This window comes from Fusarium keratoplasticum, chromosome 3 (genome assembly GCF_025433545.1).
Source record: "Fusarium keratoplasticum isolate Fu6.1 chromosome 3, whole genome shotgun sequence".
Lineage (NCBI taxonomy): Eukaryota > Fungi > Ascomycota > Sordariomycetes > Hypocreales > Nectriaceae > Fusarium > Fusarium keratoplasticum.
Window position 1 is genome coordinate 386,831 of NC_070531.1, and position 17,586 is coordinate 404,416.

A 17,586-nucleotide genomic window follows, 5' to 3' on the forward strand; every position below is an offset into this window, starting at 1 on the left:
CGAGAAAGAGAACACAGAAGGTGCAAAAGGTGTAGAGAGTAGGGGAGAAAGACAGGATGGCAAGGTGGGCAAAGGAGCGCAGCTCGATCCTCTTAATTTTAGCACCACGGGGCCAGAACCTAGAATTAGAACACCTCCTTTCACAACATCCTGGGAAGGCTTTGCTGAAGAGGGGGGGGTGCCTTTCACCCTTCCTCCTCCCCCGGGAGCGCTTAAGGTGGCGGGGCGGAGGGGTGGGCGCTGAGGCCGTCCGTGACGGGAAGACGGAGCTTGAAAACGGTCGGCATCCTCGACGGCCGGCGCGCGTCTCCACCCGGAAACGGTACGGAGGCGGGGACCGGTATCGGCGGGGGCCAAAACGCCCCGGAGGGCCGAAAGTGGAGATGGGGTCGGAGAAAAACCGTGCAGCCTGAACCGTGAGGCAGCCATGCGACGGCTGCCGGCTAAACACCGGGGCAAAAATGCCCAGAATGTCCGGAGTCCCTTCCCTTCTTCCTCTTCCAATTCATTTATTATTAGATACCTCGAGGGTTTCATCTCAGCTTTTCTGCTACAATCAATCTTTCACTCCTTGATTTCCCTTTTCCTCTTTTCTTGCCCATTCATCGCCGCTCATTCTCATTTCCTTGTCTTTTTTGGTGTAACCTTAGCCGCAATTAAGTGGCAGCAGCAAAGCATTGTTTATGCTGTTTCAACTTGATTAAAGTGTTTCTTACCTTTCGTCTCATCTCTCGACTCGGTTATCGTCATCATCCAAACGACCTGCATCATCATCGCTTTAACACCTCTTCAAAAACCTCTTGAAAGCCGCTTCAAATGACGGACCAGAACGGTCGCATCGGCGAGACAGGCCTTCACCATCTCCCGCTCAGGGTGCGAGAAGCGCAAGGACGCCATAATGACGGCGCCGTCTCCAAGTTCCCCAACCTTAGGAGCGACACGCGAGTAGCCAAGCGACTCCCCGAGAGTCTTCACTTTACGCCTGGCGCATTTCGTCTTCGTTCGCCTACAGAATCCTCTATGAGCAGCATCTCATCCGCCAACGTCCCAGACTCTGCCACGACGCACTCGCTGTCAACCCTCGCCAGCCCCATCAGCACCACCTACGCCAGTTCGATTCACGAGCAGTTTGCTGCCACGACGCTCGACGGCTCAAGGCCCACCAGTCGCATTTGTCATCGCCACAATCCTTCCAGCGGCACATGCTCGACTTTTGTCAATGACGAGGATGACGGCGCCATTGTTACCGGCTACCCCGATCAGTTTGAGCTCAAGATTCGCAATCTGCATGAGGATCAGAGGCCTGCCATCATTCAAGAGCCTCCTGCGCCTGTGAGGTAAGAATTTGCCAACGCTTTTGAGGTGATTAGGTCGCTCAAACAAGTCCCAGTCCTCTCACAGAGTCGCCAGTCAAGCAGGAGAGGGTTTTGACCCCGACCTCATCGCGTGACTCGGAAGAGCCGGATTGCAATGCCGACGAGGAAGGGTCTGAGACGGCGGAAGAAGAGGTCTCGCCGGAGGACGCCAATCTCGTTCTCAATTACACCCTTCAACTCATCTACGGAGTCGATCTCAGTGAGGCATCAATCTCTCCAGACAAGGTCCAGAGCCTCGTCGCCAATTTCGCCCAAGACATTAGTCAGCACATCTGGCAGTCAGCATCTGATGGCCAACTATCCCACACCTTGTCGACTTCGAGCTCATCGTCGTCGACGCCATCTCAGGAGGGCGGACGAGGCGGTAAGCGGAAGAAGCAGGTTAGGCGTGAAGATGAAGGAGATGAGTTCAGCGACGGCGACGGCTCGGGATATCTGCCAACCAAGCGTGTTCGACCGAACCCAAAGGAGGACGAGAATCTTCGCCTGAGCTGCCCATTCAGGAAGCGCAATCCGCATCGGTTCAATGTGAGGGATCATCACAGCTGCGCCATGACATATTTCCCCAAGTTTGCAGAGCTCAGGTTAGTTGAACTCGGTTATTCTTGTTGATGAACCACAGCTGATCCCCAGCAGACAGCACATCGTCAAGCAACACAAGCGGGATGACCCTTCATCCTACGTGTGCGACCGATGCAACCGCGACTTTGTGACGAGAAAGGAACTGCGAGATCACCAACGACTGCCTAAGGAGCTGATGTGTGATATTGCGGATCATGACGCTGAGAGCGGCATTGACCCTAGCACGGCCACCAAGCTGCTGAGCCGAAAGCGAGCGAGCGGTACCTCTCCTGAAGTTCAATGGAAGGAAATCTGGAACATTGTGTTCCCGGACGACGAGGACAAAGCCATTCAGCCCTATGGTAAGATGCCTGTTGACAACAATTAGAGGACGAACGAGTTGCTGACTTGCACTAGAATACACACCTGTGATTGAGCACTTTGAGCTCGCCGCCAACTACGAACAGGCCTTTGTTCAGCTCACGAACTCGCTCCACAACTTGATCTCGAACAAACAAACCCTCGACACCCTCTCGACAAAATTCTTCCAATGCTTCATGGAGACTCTTGACCAATGCATCACAAACGCGCAGAGCATGCCCTATACCAACCGCAGCAACAAGAAGAACGAGATTGTTCGGTCGCAGGTCGCGCAAGCAGTCGTCCAGCGGAAGGGCCGCGGTATCCTACCCCGACCAGACTCTGGAGTGGTCATGGATGACGGGTCCGAGGAGAGTGGTAGCATGATGGGGGCTGGACTCAACCATAGGGATAGCGTACGGACTGTTCGCGGTGTTGCGAGGAGGGGGAGCAGTCAAATCCCCGAGACGGTGCGCGAGGTACTCCCCACGACGACAGCTTTGTCGAGCGGCCTTGACGACTTGATGCGTCAGCCCTCCATGACGCCGATGGGCATGCCAACAACGATGGCCCCAGCAGATGTCCACGCCTGGAACAATAGCGTGCTCTTCTCACAAGTCGGCGACGGCACCATCCTCCCAGACCAATTCATGCCGACAGGTGGTTTGACGCCGCAAACCGAGTACATGAACATGAACTGGGCGACGCAGATGTACCAGCTACAGCCAGGTCTTGACGGGATGGGTAATGGGTTTACGGGATTTAATGGACAGCAGCAATGAAGAAAAAGGTGGCATGGTTTGATGATGCAGGCTGTGCCTGCTTGTATTTTTAGTTATAGTATTAATATCCGCTGCGCTTTGAAGCGAGCGAGGAGTGTGTGTGCGATACAGCACTAAACACTATAGTATTCATGAATTCCAGATATTGCTTCAATGGGCACCGGGACTGGTAAACGTGTCAAATATCCGCTACCCTCATAATTCCTTCCAATCCCAAGCCAGCAGCCTTCTGTACCATCAACTCCTTGGCCTGCTCCGCCAAGTTCCAAGTAACGGCGCACTCTCCAAGAGCCTGCATCAACGGCTGGGCTTCTGCGGGAACTCCCAAGGTGTTCATCGCCCGACTGGCTTGAACGATTCCGTAGACGAGGATCAGCGGCGCATGCCGAAGGCCATATTGATGACGGTATCGTCGCAATATTGAGGCGATGTCTTCTGCTGAGGAGAGACAGTATTCGCGAGAGGCTTGGTCTGCTGCTGTGGGTAGTGAAGAGAGGGCTTGGTCGAAGTTAAGAGCGATACGGGCGCTGTGGAAGAGCAGACTGGGACTTATAAGCGACCTGATTGACCAAAAGGAGAGGAGGAACCGACTGAAGCATAGCGACACTAGGTATAAGTGGCGTATCGATGGGTTCCCATTTATTCCACTCTGCGCGACCAGGCAACGCTGCCTTCCAGCGACATAGCTCGATGTTGAGTGTATCCAGACAAGCTCTACGACTCATACCATCCATGTTGGATCGAGGAGAGAATAAAGTGCATAGCATACGCTCGATTACCCTTGAGAGATGGATCTGTTCGCGGTAGTATGGAACCATGGATCCGATTTTGGTCAATTCGCTGTCGGTGCCTGAGAAGCCGACTGAGCGCCATGGTCTTAGCTCTGGATAATCGCTGGATCGTTGTTAGTATCAGAGAACCCAAGCAGAGGAAGGACTAATATTACGGCTGCTGTTCCATCGGCTCGACTTCTGCGTCGTCGTAGTAGAGAAAGACTGGCCGCCCGAGGATGAGACTGATGAGCTTGTCCGAGATGTAACATCCCCAGTATATTCGCCTACGAATCTCGACATCTTCGTCGGTGGTCAAAGAGGCGTCGTAAGAGATCCAGTTCTTTGGGTCTTTCTGGAAGCCCATGTCTTGGGCGATGCGAAAGGCGATGCCTGCGTGGGATAAGTATGAGATGGCAGTGAACTGTGACACCATGCGACTGCTTACCAGAGAATCCCCAGCCTTTGGAGAGATTGCCTCTGCCAATCTCATAAAAAGCAAGGCAGAGAAACGCCTGAACCGTAACAATAGACGGCCTCGTAAGACCAGTAACCATGAGAATACTCTCCGCCGCCGTATAAAACTGCTCACTCGACCTCCGATCCTCTTCATCAGGCGACATCAAAGTCCCTAAAGCACAAATAGAAAGCAGCAACGCCGAAGACCAATATTTGCAATTGACACGATCTCCAAAGTGATCTTGCAAAAAACCCTCACGGTAAATAAACATGAACTGAGGGTACTGCCACTTGAAGAACTGCATGAGAGCCTTCGCGATGACTTCGTCTTCTATGTTGATCCCAAAGTGTTCGAGGACGTGTGCGAAATTGGATTCGGAACCTGTGTAGAGAGGAGGCTGGGTTGTTGCGTCTTTTACGGCGAGCTGGGCTTGGTTTACTGTTTGCGCGCGGTAGATGCTTGTCGCGCCGTGGTAGATGAGGGAGCCGTCGAGAGCTGGCTGGAGATCGGCTTGTACATGAGTGCTTATATCTGATGAGGAGGCCGCGTCTGTTGCGGTGAAGCTGCTGACTGGTGATTGTTTGCGAAATGAGACTGTGCTCAGTAGCGCTTCTCTCTCTCTTGGTGATGCCACTTGGACCTGGGTGATGAAGGACTCGAGCCATGCGACTCGATCTTCAAGGCTCTTGACGTAGTCATGTGAGGCCGGGCGTCTTTTGCGATCTACCTGGCTGTATTCGCAATCGTGTTTTGCCTTGGCGCAGTTTTGGCACGGCTCTGTTCGCGAGCATTTTAGCTGTTTGGAGTGAGTGAGCGAGTGAGCGAGACTGATGGGATCCTGATTGTCGGACCTTGCGATATTGACACCTCTTGCAACTACAGAATATTACAAGTCATTCTAGTAAATAAGCAGGTGACTTACGAGAGGTTCTTCTTTTCTCTCGTGAGATTTGTTTGTGTAGCGTCCATGGATACTTCCTCGTCGTGGGTCTTGTCTGGCGACAGACTCGTTGAACTGAGCCCCTTGAAGGAGATAAGTGTGCCTGGACCATCACGTGCGGAGAAGGGGGATTTTGAGATGACGTAAGTTTTTTTACTTAGGATTATAGTCATAAGATTATCAGCGAAAGTTCAGTCTAACTTCGGCTTTAGCTTTATCTAAGGTACGCGTATCACGAAACAGACATCCCGGTGTGGGACCTTGGTTGTCGCAGGAGGAAGGCGATTAAACAGCATTATCCGAGAATATGTGACCAAGATAAAATAGTGAATTAACGATTGATCCTTCTATTATATATAACAACGAAACAGGAGAAAAGACTCGCATTTTCCTCTAATCTGAGTTATCAGACTCCGTCTCATTCCCAAGACCCATCTCCAACCCAGCCCGGATAACATCAACCAATCTCTCCACATCGCGTAAGTTGCTATAGAACCCAAACGAAACTCGAACACCCCACCTGAAGCAAGTCACAGCAACATCATGCGCCTTGAAATGTCTTGCCCATTCATCCCCGTACAACTTGAGGATGTACAAGTGCGGCGCATGGTGCTCACGCTCTGACGGACCTGCAAGTTCAACACCGATGGCATTGCACCTATCCCTTAGGATATCGCCAAGACTGTACAAGTGCTCCTCTACGTCGTCTGGTCCCATGATGTCAAGATAGAATTGCAGGGATGCCTTTGCCGCTGTCGCTCCCAACAGGTTGAGATTGGCATGATCATATCTTCGAGCTGATGGATGGAAAGCGATCGGGTCATCAGAGATCAAAAAGTCCTCGGATGGGAACTCAAGAGATCCGTAGCCCACAATCGGCGGCACTGGATCCATGGCGTCGATGAAATCTTGGCAGACGTAGAGAGCCGCAAAGCCCAAGGGGCAGTTGAACCCCTTGTGAAGGCTAAACGCAGCAGCAGTGACACCAAGAGCTTCCACGTCGACATTGGCAAAACCGACTTGTTGTGTCAGATCGGCGAGGACATGGATGCCTCTGGGTCTGTACTTGGCGCAGATATCCGCTACGTCGTTCCTCTGACCGCTGTGGAACATAATGGAGCTGATGCCGATGCATCGAGTTCGTTCATCCACATATGGCTCAAATGTGGCTGCGTTTGCAAAAGTTGAGAAGTCATTGTTGCCGGCATCTGTCGGAACTTGTCGAACTTCAATGCCTTGAGATCGGAGTGAGAGCCATCCGTAAGCCTGGTTGGGATGTTCACAGTCAAGGATAACCACGTTGTCACCTGGCTGTAGTCGGAGGCTGTGCATGAAGTAAGCCATGGCTTCAGTGGTATCTCTCGTAAAGGAGATATTCTTGGGGTCGGTGTGAATGTATCGTCCAAGCAGAACTCGGGCATCTTCCACAGTCGACTTCCAAAACGGCTTGGGTGAAAGATGATGTAGCCACTCGGAGCAAAAGTTCCCGATGGCTTCGTGCACGACAAGATTTGAAGGTGGCATGAAACCAGCGTTGAGATGAGTGATGTTCTCATCCGCAACGAGTGGTACCAGGCGTCGAAAGATTTCGAATTTATCTGAGATGAGCGAGGCTGAAGTAGTCTTTGGTTGTTTGGCGACTGGCGCCGCCTCTTCTGAGAAGGCTTGAGTGCTGATAGGTGCCATTGTGTCTGAATAAAGAACGGGGGAGGGCGGATTGTGATGTGTACTGAAACATGGTGAACTGGAGGTGTACCGTGATGCTTTTATATCCCAAAGCAAGCCCCAAAAAATGTGGACTGTCAATAACAGACACGACATCTCGAGAATATGATGGACTCATCTTGAGACTGGAACTACACGTTGGTGTGAACGGGGACCAAACCCCATGAGTTTGTTCGGAGGATGAAAAAGTCAAGAACACAACGACATCCGATGACGGGGACCCCAAGTGGTTCATGCGCCCTGTAGGAACAGAGTCTAGAGCCAAGGCGCTGGAGGCCAAGGTCAGCATCATGGTATTAAACAGAGAGGCCGGGGAGGTAAGCCAAGTCGGTTCGTGTCCGGAGATGAGACCGGACCCCACCGGAACGGAGACCAAACTCCATGGACCCACTTGCTCCGGCGCCGCTCCGGGGTAAAACGAGGACGGGGACCAAAGTCCGCTCAAGCACGTGAGCCCCTGACCTCCTAAAAGTGACTACCTCCTAGGAAGAATACCACTTTTGGAGCTTGTTAAGGGCAGAGGGAAAAATTTCATGACTCAAAAATCTTCTCTGTTGTTCCTGCTCTCAGATGCCTGCGCTGAATTATCCATGGCCACCTGGCAGCGAGATATGCCTTCAGAGGCTTCTCTTATCGAGCCTGTCAAGTTGATAAGAACCGGGAGTAAAATCGGTGTGAGCGCGTGAGTCCCTGACTTGGACCAGTTCTGGCGCTACGTCTGGGCAGTCCATTACATCAGTTTTAAAATAGCAGATTAGGTTAAGCATTGGTAGATGACTTGATGGAAAAACTAGTGTGGTTCTCGTAGATACATAGCTTACAGTTAACAGTCCCCCATCGGCGGCGTCTTCTCTAGTCTCGTCTACTTCTGGTTGCCTGCCATCGCACCGAATTCCAAGCACCCGATCCCAACTTGTGAGTCCCCTGAGCCTTAATCTCCGCCACAATTACCACACTTGTAACCCTCGATGTGTAGCGTGGGAGCCTGGGCAGCTTGTTCATACAATTGTGACCTCCTCCTCTCGGCTGCTGTTCAAAAGACTATGGGCTAGGTTTGGATACTTTTCCTGATCTGCCGGACAGTAGGGTACCTGAAAGACTCCCGTCCGAAAATATGTTTGATCAGAATGCTGACGCAATATCAAACCCGTCACCTTCTTGATGTCGCTGCTCGCGACGAGAACCAATAGGTAGTCGCGAACTGTGGTCATGCCACCTGCGAGTAAGCTGGTTTCTGCACCGTCTCTGTGGATGCTAATGGAAGGAATACTGGAAATAGTACCGTCAACGTATCTCTCCGTTTCCTGTGGCAATTTCCAATCGACGGGTGTGACGAATCCACGTAGCGTAAGACTGCCGTAGACAACCTTTCCGTACCTAGCCCCTTCTGCTGCAGTTCTTACGTTGACTCTGACTATGTCAACCTGGGAAACTCCAGAATCGCCAAAAACACGGCCATTAATAGGACGCATTGTGGATGCCCAGGACCATGATGGGGCAACATAGGCCGAAGCTTGGGGTTGGGCCGATCCTCTCACCCATTTGTTAATCATCCAGAGGAGCCCCCATGGTAGGTGTGATTGCCATATGCCAGCTAGGTACTGATCGTCTGACTGGATGCCAAACCGCTCGGCGATACCTCCTATAGCTGGAAGGCGATCCCCGGAAAGGGTAAGCGACCGCCTCGAGAACTCATCGACGAGCTTATGCCACCTCTCCACAGTGACAGCTTCGTTGAGATATAATAGACCACGAGAGGCCTGGGTGTTACTCTTGAGCTCTTGAACAGAGCACTTTCCGCCTCGTCTGTCACAATCGTTGTGCGACTGACAAGTCCAATGTACACAAGCGGCACTATATTCGAGAATCCGACGTGAGAGCAGTCGTTCTTGAAAAGCCCAAGCTCTTTTCGACAAATGGTCTACCGGCGGTCGGAAAAGCTTTGGGGCGATGATCACAGGACTGACTTGGCCTGCCAGATCACGATAGTGCATCTTGAAGACCCAGTCTTGTTTGTTGCATCCATATGGTATAAGGTCCTGCAGGAACCCCTCTTGGACTCTTTCCGCCCTTGATGCTGCTATAGTGACTTGAGCATTCTCGTAGACGTGCCCCATGAGATCAATTTCGCAGGCTTTGTCACTCTCGTCGTCCTGAATGATACAGAGCGCATCAACCCAGAGGTAGCCGAGACCGAGATTCTCTGTCACGACCACTGCGTCCTTGATCGTTTGGGGTAGATCTTGGAAATTGATCCGTGTCCGATGACGAAGAACGGTTTGCATCGTTGTCTGAACAATTTGCTCTCCTCCCCAGCAATAGGACAGGGCTGCGTATGGCACTTGTTCCCCATGCGGCTCTGTTAACTGAAGAATCCTCCTTCCTTGACGAGTGGAAATCTTGATCAACCTGGTTGGCGTAAAGCTTCTTCTTGTAGTGAGGCGAGAACATTCGACATGATTTTGGACACAATCTTGTAGCCAATTGCGTGCCTGGGCGAATGATGGTTCGCAGGATACATTTGTGCTCGCGACTGACTCGAACTTGTCGGCTGCAGGCCCTTCTGATATATGTAAGTGTCTATCTCGCATCTGGCTAAGAGCAGCCGCTACACTATTGGAGTCTTGACGGGAGAGTGGGCGATTCATTGAAAACATACTGACCTTCAGCGAAGACGCCGAAAACGCAATGGTGGAGAACATCGTGTCTCAAACTCTCACTTGTAATACTACCACGCGTGGTATTGTAGAAGGCACTGATCTCGACAGCATTGTCATCGAGCTTGATACCGACCCAGAAGCGAGCTGGTCTCTGGGTGTCACTGCCATGCGCCCCCTCGGCGTCATTCGACAATGATGTCGCTTGGGCAGCCTTTCTGGGTTTTCGTAGCCTCTTCAATCCAGAAGACACGAATTCGTAAAAAAGGCACCCATCAGAAACGGCATGGGCGATCTGCATGTCGTCCACCTCGACAAGAAATGTCCGCTCCAACGTTTCGAGGACGGCGTTGTTGCTTAGCAGCGATCTTAGTACTCGGAGCAAAAGGAGGGATTGGCTGGGCTCCACGATTTCGTATAAATCGGGATTATCTTCTGGGAGTGAAATGATGATGCCATCGCAATGATGGCACGAGTGAGGGTTTGTATAGTTCATTGAGTCGGACCAGGACAATGACTCTTTGGAAACCGAATTCTGGAAGGGTTGGCAATGATCTCAAGCGCGGACATTTGAAACTAGTCATCGGTAGGCAGTTAAGTTACTGTCCTCAGGTCAAGACAAGAGAGGACGACGATGTGAAAACTGGGGAGAGCTGCTCTGCTCTGCTCTGCAAAACACGGAGCGGGAGTGGTGGCTGAGCATTGCGGCTGAGCTGACTAGGCATCATTTTCAACTATGTTGGTGAATATGACCTGACCAGCTCATACCAGCGCCACAAGAGCTTCTTGGTGAAAGCACTGTCAAGAAGAGGACTAATTACTGTTAAAATGTGGCATAGACACGAGTTGATCCCCATGTCTATCTATATCGTGCACCAAATAGGGGAATGATACTCTGGCCTGAAATGTGGGATAGAGACAAGGGATTCCGGTCCTGGGTGCCGATGGATTTGAAACGCCAAAGTCTAACTGGGACATTGGCGTTGTTAATATGATTCGAGTGGAGAGGTTGATCAGATGAGGCACTGTTTTATAGAGCAGGGACATGAAACAGCTCCGGGATGCCGTTTCAGAGCACACACCATGTTGTTGGTTCATGAACTGTTGGCCAGGAGTGTATGATCTGCAGAAGCTCACATCTTGTATTTAATAGAAGCAGATGAATCATGGGTAATACATCTGATGGAAGCGAGAACGGGCCCTTTGTGTAAGTGATAATGCAAATACCCCATCCTTTTCGCAGCCAAAGTAAATGCATGGTTCCATCAAACCCTCATCCAATTTTTCTGGCTTGGATGGGAAAATAAAAATGGGAGAAAGTGTAGAGACCAAATCACGGGATAGTTTCTCCCCATGTGTTGCTTTTGAATTGCTGATTTCTCCGTGGCCAGCTATCAATGCGGTGTTTCAGGTCCTCCCCAGGTGTTGCAAGTTAAGCACACCACCAATCGTTCCACTCAGAGTCTAGAATTGATATGGCAACTTAGGGGATGATTTTTAAATGGTATAGAACGCCCACACCCTAGCTGCTCTAGCAGTGCTGATTTGCGATAGATGGGTCGGCCTATTATCTTTGTGGCTCATAGTCTCAGTGGCCTCGTAGTTGAGGACGTGAGTATATACTAGACATTTGGAACTACAGCTAATGATTGACCACCGACAAAAGGGCTTACTTCACTCTAAAAACAGCGCCCAACTACATCTCCAAGATATCTCTAAATCCACCATCGGCATTGCCTTTTTGGGCACACCACACCTTGGTGCTGACCTAGCAAGATGGGCTGACCTACTCAAAGGATTCAAGGTAGTCCTTCAAGACTTTAACTCTAACATTGTCGACGTTCTTAGGCCCGAGTCAGAGGTTCTGGCGAGGATACAGGGCGACTTCCACACGATGCTACGAGTGTGGAAGGACTAGAATAACCGCGACCTCAATATCACCTGCTTCTATGAAGAATTGGGTTATCGCAATATCGAGCCTGTAAGTCATCACCTGATTACAGTTCAATGAAGTGGAATAACAGCCTTCAGATCGTTCCGATGCACTCAGCAATATTACCCGCCTATAACTCAATCGGGATTCGCAAAAATCACGTTACGATGACAAAGTTTGAGTCAGAAAACGACGCAGGCTTTCAATCTGTGTCAAGCGAGTTATGGATGTGGGTTGCGATGATAAGGAGAGGAAACACACGGGACGTGCCGCAAGCAAGCATTCAAGATCTACCGGAACAGTCAAATCGAGAGGTAAGGTTAAGAGAAGATTAATGAACCCACACTACTAAATAACTCGCAGTGAAATAGTTCTGACGGAAATTTCAAGAATCGAACCGTTATTCAAGGACATAACACGATCGAACACCCCGCCCAGAGCGGCGATGGGACGGTTTTCCAGGGAAACAATATTGCTTCGGGAAGAGACGTGATGTTTAACTTTGGATAAAGCTGTGGCCATATGGAGCAATATCAGAGGTGCATTTCGGGTCAGGGTTAGGCAGTCACGCCGATAAGCGGGCAAGGGCAAAGTAATTAGTCACAAAGGTGGAAGGACAGGAGAGCTGTACAGGTCTCTGGAAGGAAAGAGAGCACAGGTGACTAGTGACGGCAATAAAGACTCCGCGTTCAAGGAACCTCTTGGCTTCTCTCCTAACCTCGGCTGTGTCGTAGAACGAGTCCTGACATTTGATAATAGTCGACGAAATCAGTTACGATCTAGACGAGTCCCGTTGGGCGTATTATTATCCCGACCACTCCTCTCTAAACCTTGGTCAGCTCATATTATCCGGTCGGGCCAAGACTCAGCTACCCCTCCCGAATGTCTCATTGCGGGACCTCTTTACTGCTGCACACAGCGCCAACGCTCCAAAAAGGGCTATACGTAATCGGCCTATACTCCCCCTCTGAGATGGATGTTACCCTTGCTATTGACTTTGTTTCTCCAGAACGTGTGCTTCCTTTACAGTTGGTGCCTTATCCACGCGACCACCCTCTCTCAAGCTCATCGCGTGACCATACCTCGGGCCCACTCAAAGGAGATACTGATCCGCACTCACGGACACATGACTACCGGGACGACTTCCCAAATAGTTCTCGAGCCGAGACAGAGATCACTTACACCGCCGATCGGTCCCCACGTATAGTTAACCATATAACTACAACCGAATGTCGCTAGACCGAGTGGCCCGGCGCTTTCATCTCTGGCATCTCCCTTGGTGAGAAGACTGGTCGCCTTGAATTACGGTGCTCTGGCGATAGAAGAACCAACTATGGGGATCCGAAGCCTGATTTGCGGCTTGCTCTATCTGACGGAAGTAGGGTCGGCAACTCCCACACAGAAAAGAGCTGCAACAGCGGATGGATACTATGTCACTCCGTATTATCCTGCCCCCTTCGGCGGCTGGGTAGGTGAGTGGGCAAAGAGCTACGACAAGGCCAAGAAGCTCGTCGACTCAATGACCCTGGCTGAGAAGACAAACATCACCGCCGGAAGTGGCTTGTTCATGGGTATGAACCCTCTCCTTGAAGTGGCCCGATACTCCGGTTAACCAGACTGCAGGGTATGTTTGAACATTTACAAGTTGAAAGACCCCATACTGACTGGGCAAGACCCTGCAATGGAAACACAGGTTCTGCTGATCGAGTTGGGTTTCCTCAACTCTGTCTCAACGATGCCGCCAACGGCATCCGCCTTACTGACAACGTAACCGTATTCCCTGACGGGATAACTGCTGGTGCAACTTTTGACAAGAAGTTGCTGTACGAGCGTGGTGCCGCCATCGGGAAGGAAGCTCGCGGGAAAGGCGTCAACATCTGGCTAGGTCCCTCAGTCGGCCCTATCGGCCGGAAGCCGAAAGGTGGTCGGAACTGGGAAGGTTTTGGAGCAGATCCCGCGCTGCAGGCTATCGGTGCCCGTGAGACGATCAAAGGTGTCCAAGGACAAGGTGTAATTGCTACTATCAAGCACCTCATCGGGAACGAGCAGGAGATGTATCGTCGGCAGACGACCGATTTCGTTTCTCCGGCATACTCAGCAAACATTGGTATGTTGACATCCTATTATTGCTGACACAAGTACTGATGCAAAGTCTCAGATGATCGAACACTTCATGAAGTTTATCTTTGGCCTTTTGCTGAGGCTGTCCGCGCGGGGGTCGGAGCTGCAATGACGGCATACAATCGAGTAAGTTGCTCCATCTTGAGAATTGGTTCATGCGTGGCTCACAAACCAACTTCAAGGTCAACGGCACCATGTCCAGCGAGCACTCGTACCTGATCAATGCCCTTCTAAAAGACGAACTGGGCTTTCAAGGCTTCGTCATGACCGACTGGCTGTCCCAAATCACCGGCGTCCACTCAGCCCTCGCAGGTATGGACATGAGCATGCCCGGTGATCCCATAATTCCACTGCTTGGGAACTCCTTGTGGATGTACGAGCTCACCCGGGCGACCCTCAATGGTTCAGTTCCTATGAGCAGACTCAACGACATGGCGACTCGCATCGTCGCAGCCTGGTATCAGTTTGGACAAGACGACGGTTTTCCAAAAGTCAACTTTGATACCAACACAAAGGCTGCTGTTGGTCCGCTTTATCCTGGAGCTTGGCCGAACTCCCCCAGTGGAGTGGTCAATCGATATGTCCAGGTCCAGGAAGACCATGACGTGATCGCAAGGGAGATTGCCCAAGACGCCATCACCCTTCTCAAGAACGAGCATAAGATGCTGCCTCTCTCTACCAACAGCCCATTGAAGATCTTTGGCACCGGAGCTCAGGCTAACCCCGATGGCCCGAACGCCTGTGTCGACCGCAGCTGCAACAAGGGCACATTGGGCCAAGGTTGGGGATCCGGCACCGTCGATTACATGTATCTCGACGACCCCATTGGTGCAATCAAGAAGGAAGCCAAGGATGTCACCTTTTATAACACTGACAAGTTCCCGTCGGTCCCAAATCCTACCGACAAGGATGTCGCGGTCGTCTTCATTACATCTGATTCCGGCGAGAACCAATACGAGGTTGAAGGAAACCATGGCGACCGGGATGCGTCGCGTCTGAATCCATGGCACGGCGGAAACGACCTTGTCAAGGCTGCGGCAGCCAAGTACAAGAACGTTATCGTCGTGGCACACACCGTTGGTCCCCTGGTTCTTGAGGAATGGATCGATCTCCCATCCGTCAAGTCGGTTCTTATTGCACATCTGCCAGGCCAGGAAGCAGGAAAGTCTCTTACCAACGTTCTGTTTGGACATGTCTCCCCGAGTGGACACTTGCCATATAGCATCACTTATGCCGAAGATGACATGCCAGCAAGCGTCGTGAAACTGATCGACTCTGGCTTCAGGGACCCACCGCAGGATACTTACTCGGAGGGTCTATACATCGACTACCGTTGGCTTAACAAGGAGAAGACTCGTCCTCGTTATGCCTTTGGCCATGGTCTCAGCTACACCAGCTTCTCATACACCAAAGCCACCATTGAAAAGGTCACTCAACTATCCAAGTACCCGCCAACCCGTCCGGCAAAAGGAAAGATGTTGGACTACTCACAGGATATCCCCGACTACCGAGAAGCTATTAAGCCAAGTAGTTTCAAAACTGTCTGGCGCTACCTCTACTCTTGGCTTTCCGAGTCAGACGCCAAAAAGGCAGCCGAGAGAGCCACGACAACCAAGTTCAACTACCCCGACGGCTACACGAACGTGCAAAAGACTGCATCTCCCCGTTCAGGCGGCGCTGAAGGCGGCAACCCTGCTCTCTGGGATGAAGCATACCGCCTCTCCGTCGTCGTCACCAATGAGGGTGCAGACTTTGCTGGCAAGGCATCACTGCAGGCCTATGTCCAATTCCCGAATGGAATTTCGTATGATACGCCTGTCATTCAGCTACGTGACTTTGAGAAGACGAGAGAGCTTGCACCGGGGGAGAGCGAAAAGTTGGAGGTTGTGCTGACGAGGAAGGACGTGAGTGTTTGGGATGCTGAGACGCAGGACTGGGTTATCCCCGAGGTCGATGGAGGATATAGAATCTGGCTGGGAGGTTCGAGCGATGACTTGGGGGTTGTCTGCTTCGCGGATAAGTTAACTTGCGAGGAGAGCGCCGATGGGCCTGTGTCTTATAAGGACTAACCCCTGATGAATAGCAACAATACGGAACGTCCGTCCAGGTTTGGGATCGTCGTCATAGTGGTGTGCCAAGCCAGAGCTGAGCCGTTGTGGATGTCCCTTGGCAGCCTTAATGATCGGAGCTACCGGCTCTGTGACGTTACAGCGCGTGATGAGCGTGAGCTGAACCTTGGCGCTGAGACAAAGTTTCCATCTAACGCCAGCCACAATTCTATTTCTATTTAGATAAAGCTGAGTTTGGAGGATGTGGTTAAGGGATATCGGCGTTGTGCGATTATATAGCGTTATTATTAAATACTTTCTAAAGCTAGTTTATTTTAATTTAGTATTATTTATCCTACTTATTATAAACAAAGCATAGTATCTTAAAACTATATATAATCTATGATTTCCTTCTTTTTATTCTTTCTTATTTCTTATAACTACTAAATAATTTTAAAATATATCTTTAAATAACTAGACCTCTTAAAGGGATATTTTACTAAAATAACTATAAAGATATACTTCTATCTAATCCCAATAAGTAACTCTTAATTAACTATATAAAATAAATACTAAAAACTACTTTAATATTTATAATATATCTTCTTATTCTATAGAGGTAGATGGCACGTATCACGTTTTTGCCAGCACAGCCCAGCAATCCGGCTACAATCTCGTTTACTTGTCCTTCACGGATATTGAAAAAGCAGGCGATGCAGAGTTTCACTATTTGGACGAGACTCCTATCGGCAAAGGCTACCGTGCCGCCCCTCAAGTTTTCTTCTTTGAGCCGCAAGGCCTCTGGTATCTGGTCTACCAGAATGGCAATGCTGCCTACTCTACCAACAAGGACATTAGCAACCCTGCTGGCTGGAGCGCTCCTAAGAACTTTTACTCTGCCCAGCCGGGCATTATCAAGCAGAACATTGGCAATGGTAACTGGGTCGATATGTGGGTTATTTGCGATTCCACAAACTGCCACCTCTTCTCTTCCGACGACAATGGTCAGCTTTACCGTTCTTCGACTACGCTTCAGAACTTCCCCGAGGGCATGGATAATACGGTTATTGCTCTCTCCGACTCCAACCCGAACAGACTATTCGAAGCTTCATGCGTCTACACCCTCGAAGAAGGCGGTTACCTCCTTCTGGTAGAGGCCATCGGGAGCGACGGTGCACGATATTTCCGCTCCTGGACAGCATCAAGCATCGATGGCAAATGGAATGGCCTGGCCGACTCGGAGGAGAACCCTTTTGCTCGCTCCAACAATGTCAACTTCAGCGGAACTGCTTGGACCAAGAGCATCAGCCATGGAGAGGTGGTCCGTACAAAGACTGACCAGACACTGACCATCAGCCTCAACGGCATGCGTTTTCTCTACCAGGGTCTGGACCCTGGTGCTTCTGGAGAGTATAATGCTCTTCCGTGGAAGTTGGGTCTTATCACGCAGAGCAGCTCTTGATGGGTTGCAAACAGGTCCGATCAAGGAGTGTAGTTAACTTTCTCTAGATGAGAAGTAGAATGAAGTAGCAGATTAATAATTAAGTTGCATGGCATTCATGGTCGAGTTAACTACCGAAGTCTTTTCCATTCGATGCCCAACGACAATCATGTTGAGCTGGAGAGTAGTTGTCCTAGAGAGACTACTGGAACATTTCGTATAAAGAGACTAACATTACCTAAGAGCTATGATCTGTACCTACCCAGTTCAAGACTGAAGGCGGCTTAATCTGTAAAGCATCGCGGTAATAGTTGACTTCCATCTTGGATCGCGCAACTGCAATGAGGGAGTCCGCCAGAGATGGTGCATCAAGTTGATCTCGCAGGGAAGCCTGCGGGCCTAGGACGATATG

At 50.6% G+C, this 17,586-nt stretch overlaps 4 protein-coding genes and 1 pseudogene across 5 annotated transcripts, besides 1 other annotated feature; 3 read left to right on the top strand and 2 right to left on the bottom strand.

The window, feature by feature from the left end:
- Nucleotides 1-807: 807 nt before the first annotated feature.
- On the top strand, nucleotides 808-3,079 carry NCS57_00349200 (annotated as a pseudogene). The gene is made up of 4 exons: nucleotides 808-1,337; nucleotides 1,391-1,960; nucleotides 2,013-2,299; nucleotides 2,355-3,079.
- Nucleotides 808-3,079: a sequence feature.
- A 178-nt stretch (nucleotides 3,080-3,257) lies between these two features.
- NCS57_00349300 (Zn(2)-C6 fungal-type domain-containing protein) lies at nucleotides 3,258-5,278 on the bottom strand (the record flags this gene model as incomplete). Its single annotated transcript, XM_053053485.1, has 5 exons — nucleotides 3,258-3,621; nucleotides 3,671-3,973; nucleotides 4,026-4,242; nucleotides 4,298-5,178; nucleotides 5,232-5,278. The coding sequence occupies 5 exons, from the start codon at nucleotides 5,276-5,278 to the stop codon at nucleotides 3,258-3,260; spliced, it is 1,812 nt and encodes a 603-aa protein (XP_052915645.1).
- Nucleotides 5,279-7,972: 2,694 nt separating this feature from the next.
- On the bottom strand, nucleotides 7,973-9,259 carry NCS57_00349400 (HET domain-containing protein; the record flags this gene model as incomplete). The annotated part of the gene is made up of 1 exon (XM_053053486.1): nucleotides 7,973-9,259. The coding sequence occupies one exon, from the start codon at nucleotides 9,257-9,259 to the stop codon at nucleotides 7,973-7,975; it is 1,287 nt and encodes a 428-aa protein (XP_052915646.1).
- A 1,873-nt stretch (nucleotides 9,260-11,132) lies between these two features.
- Nucleotides 11,133-11,549, top strand: NCS57_00349500 (DUF676 domain-containing protein; the record flags this gene model as incomplete). The annotated part of the gene is made up of 3 exons (XM_053053487.1): nucleotides 11,133-11,135; nucleotides 11,186-11,242; nucleotides 11,298-11,549. The coding sequence occupies 3 exons, from the start codon at nucleotides 11,133-11,135 to the stop codon at nucleotides 11,547-11,549; spliced, it is 312 nt and encodes a 103-aa protein (XP_052915647.1).
- A 1,348-nt stretch (nucleotides 11,550-12,897) lies between these two features.
- On the top strand, nucleotides 12,898-17,195 carry NCS57_00349600 (Beta-glucosidase; the record flags this gene model as incomplete). The annotated part of the gene is made up of 5 exons (XM_053053488.1): nucleotides 12,898-13,135; nucleotides 13,258-13,671; nucleotides 13,723-13,811; nucleotides 13,868-15,665; nucleotides 16,351-17,195. The coding sequence occupies 5 exons, from the start codon at nucleotides 12,898-12,900 to the stop codon at nucleotides 17,193-17,195; spliced, it is 3,384 nt and encodes a 1,127-aa protein (XP_052915648.1).
- Nucleotides 17,196-17,586: the final 391 nt, after the last annotated feature.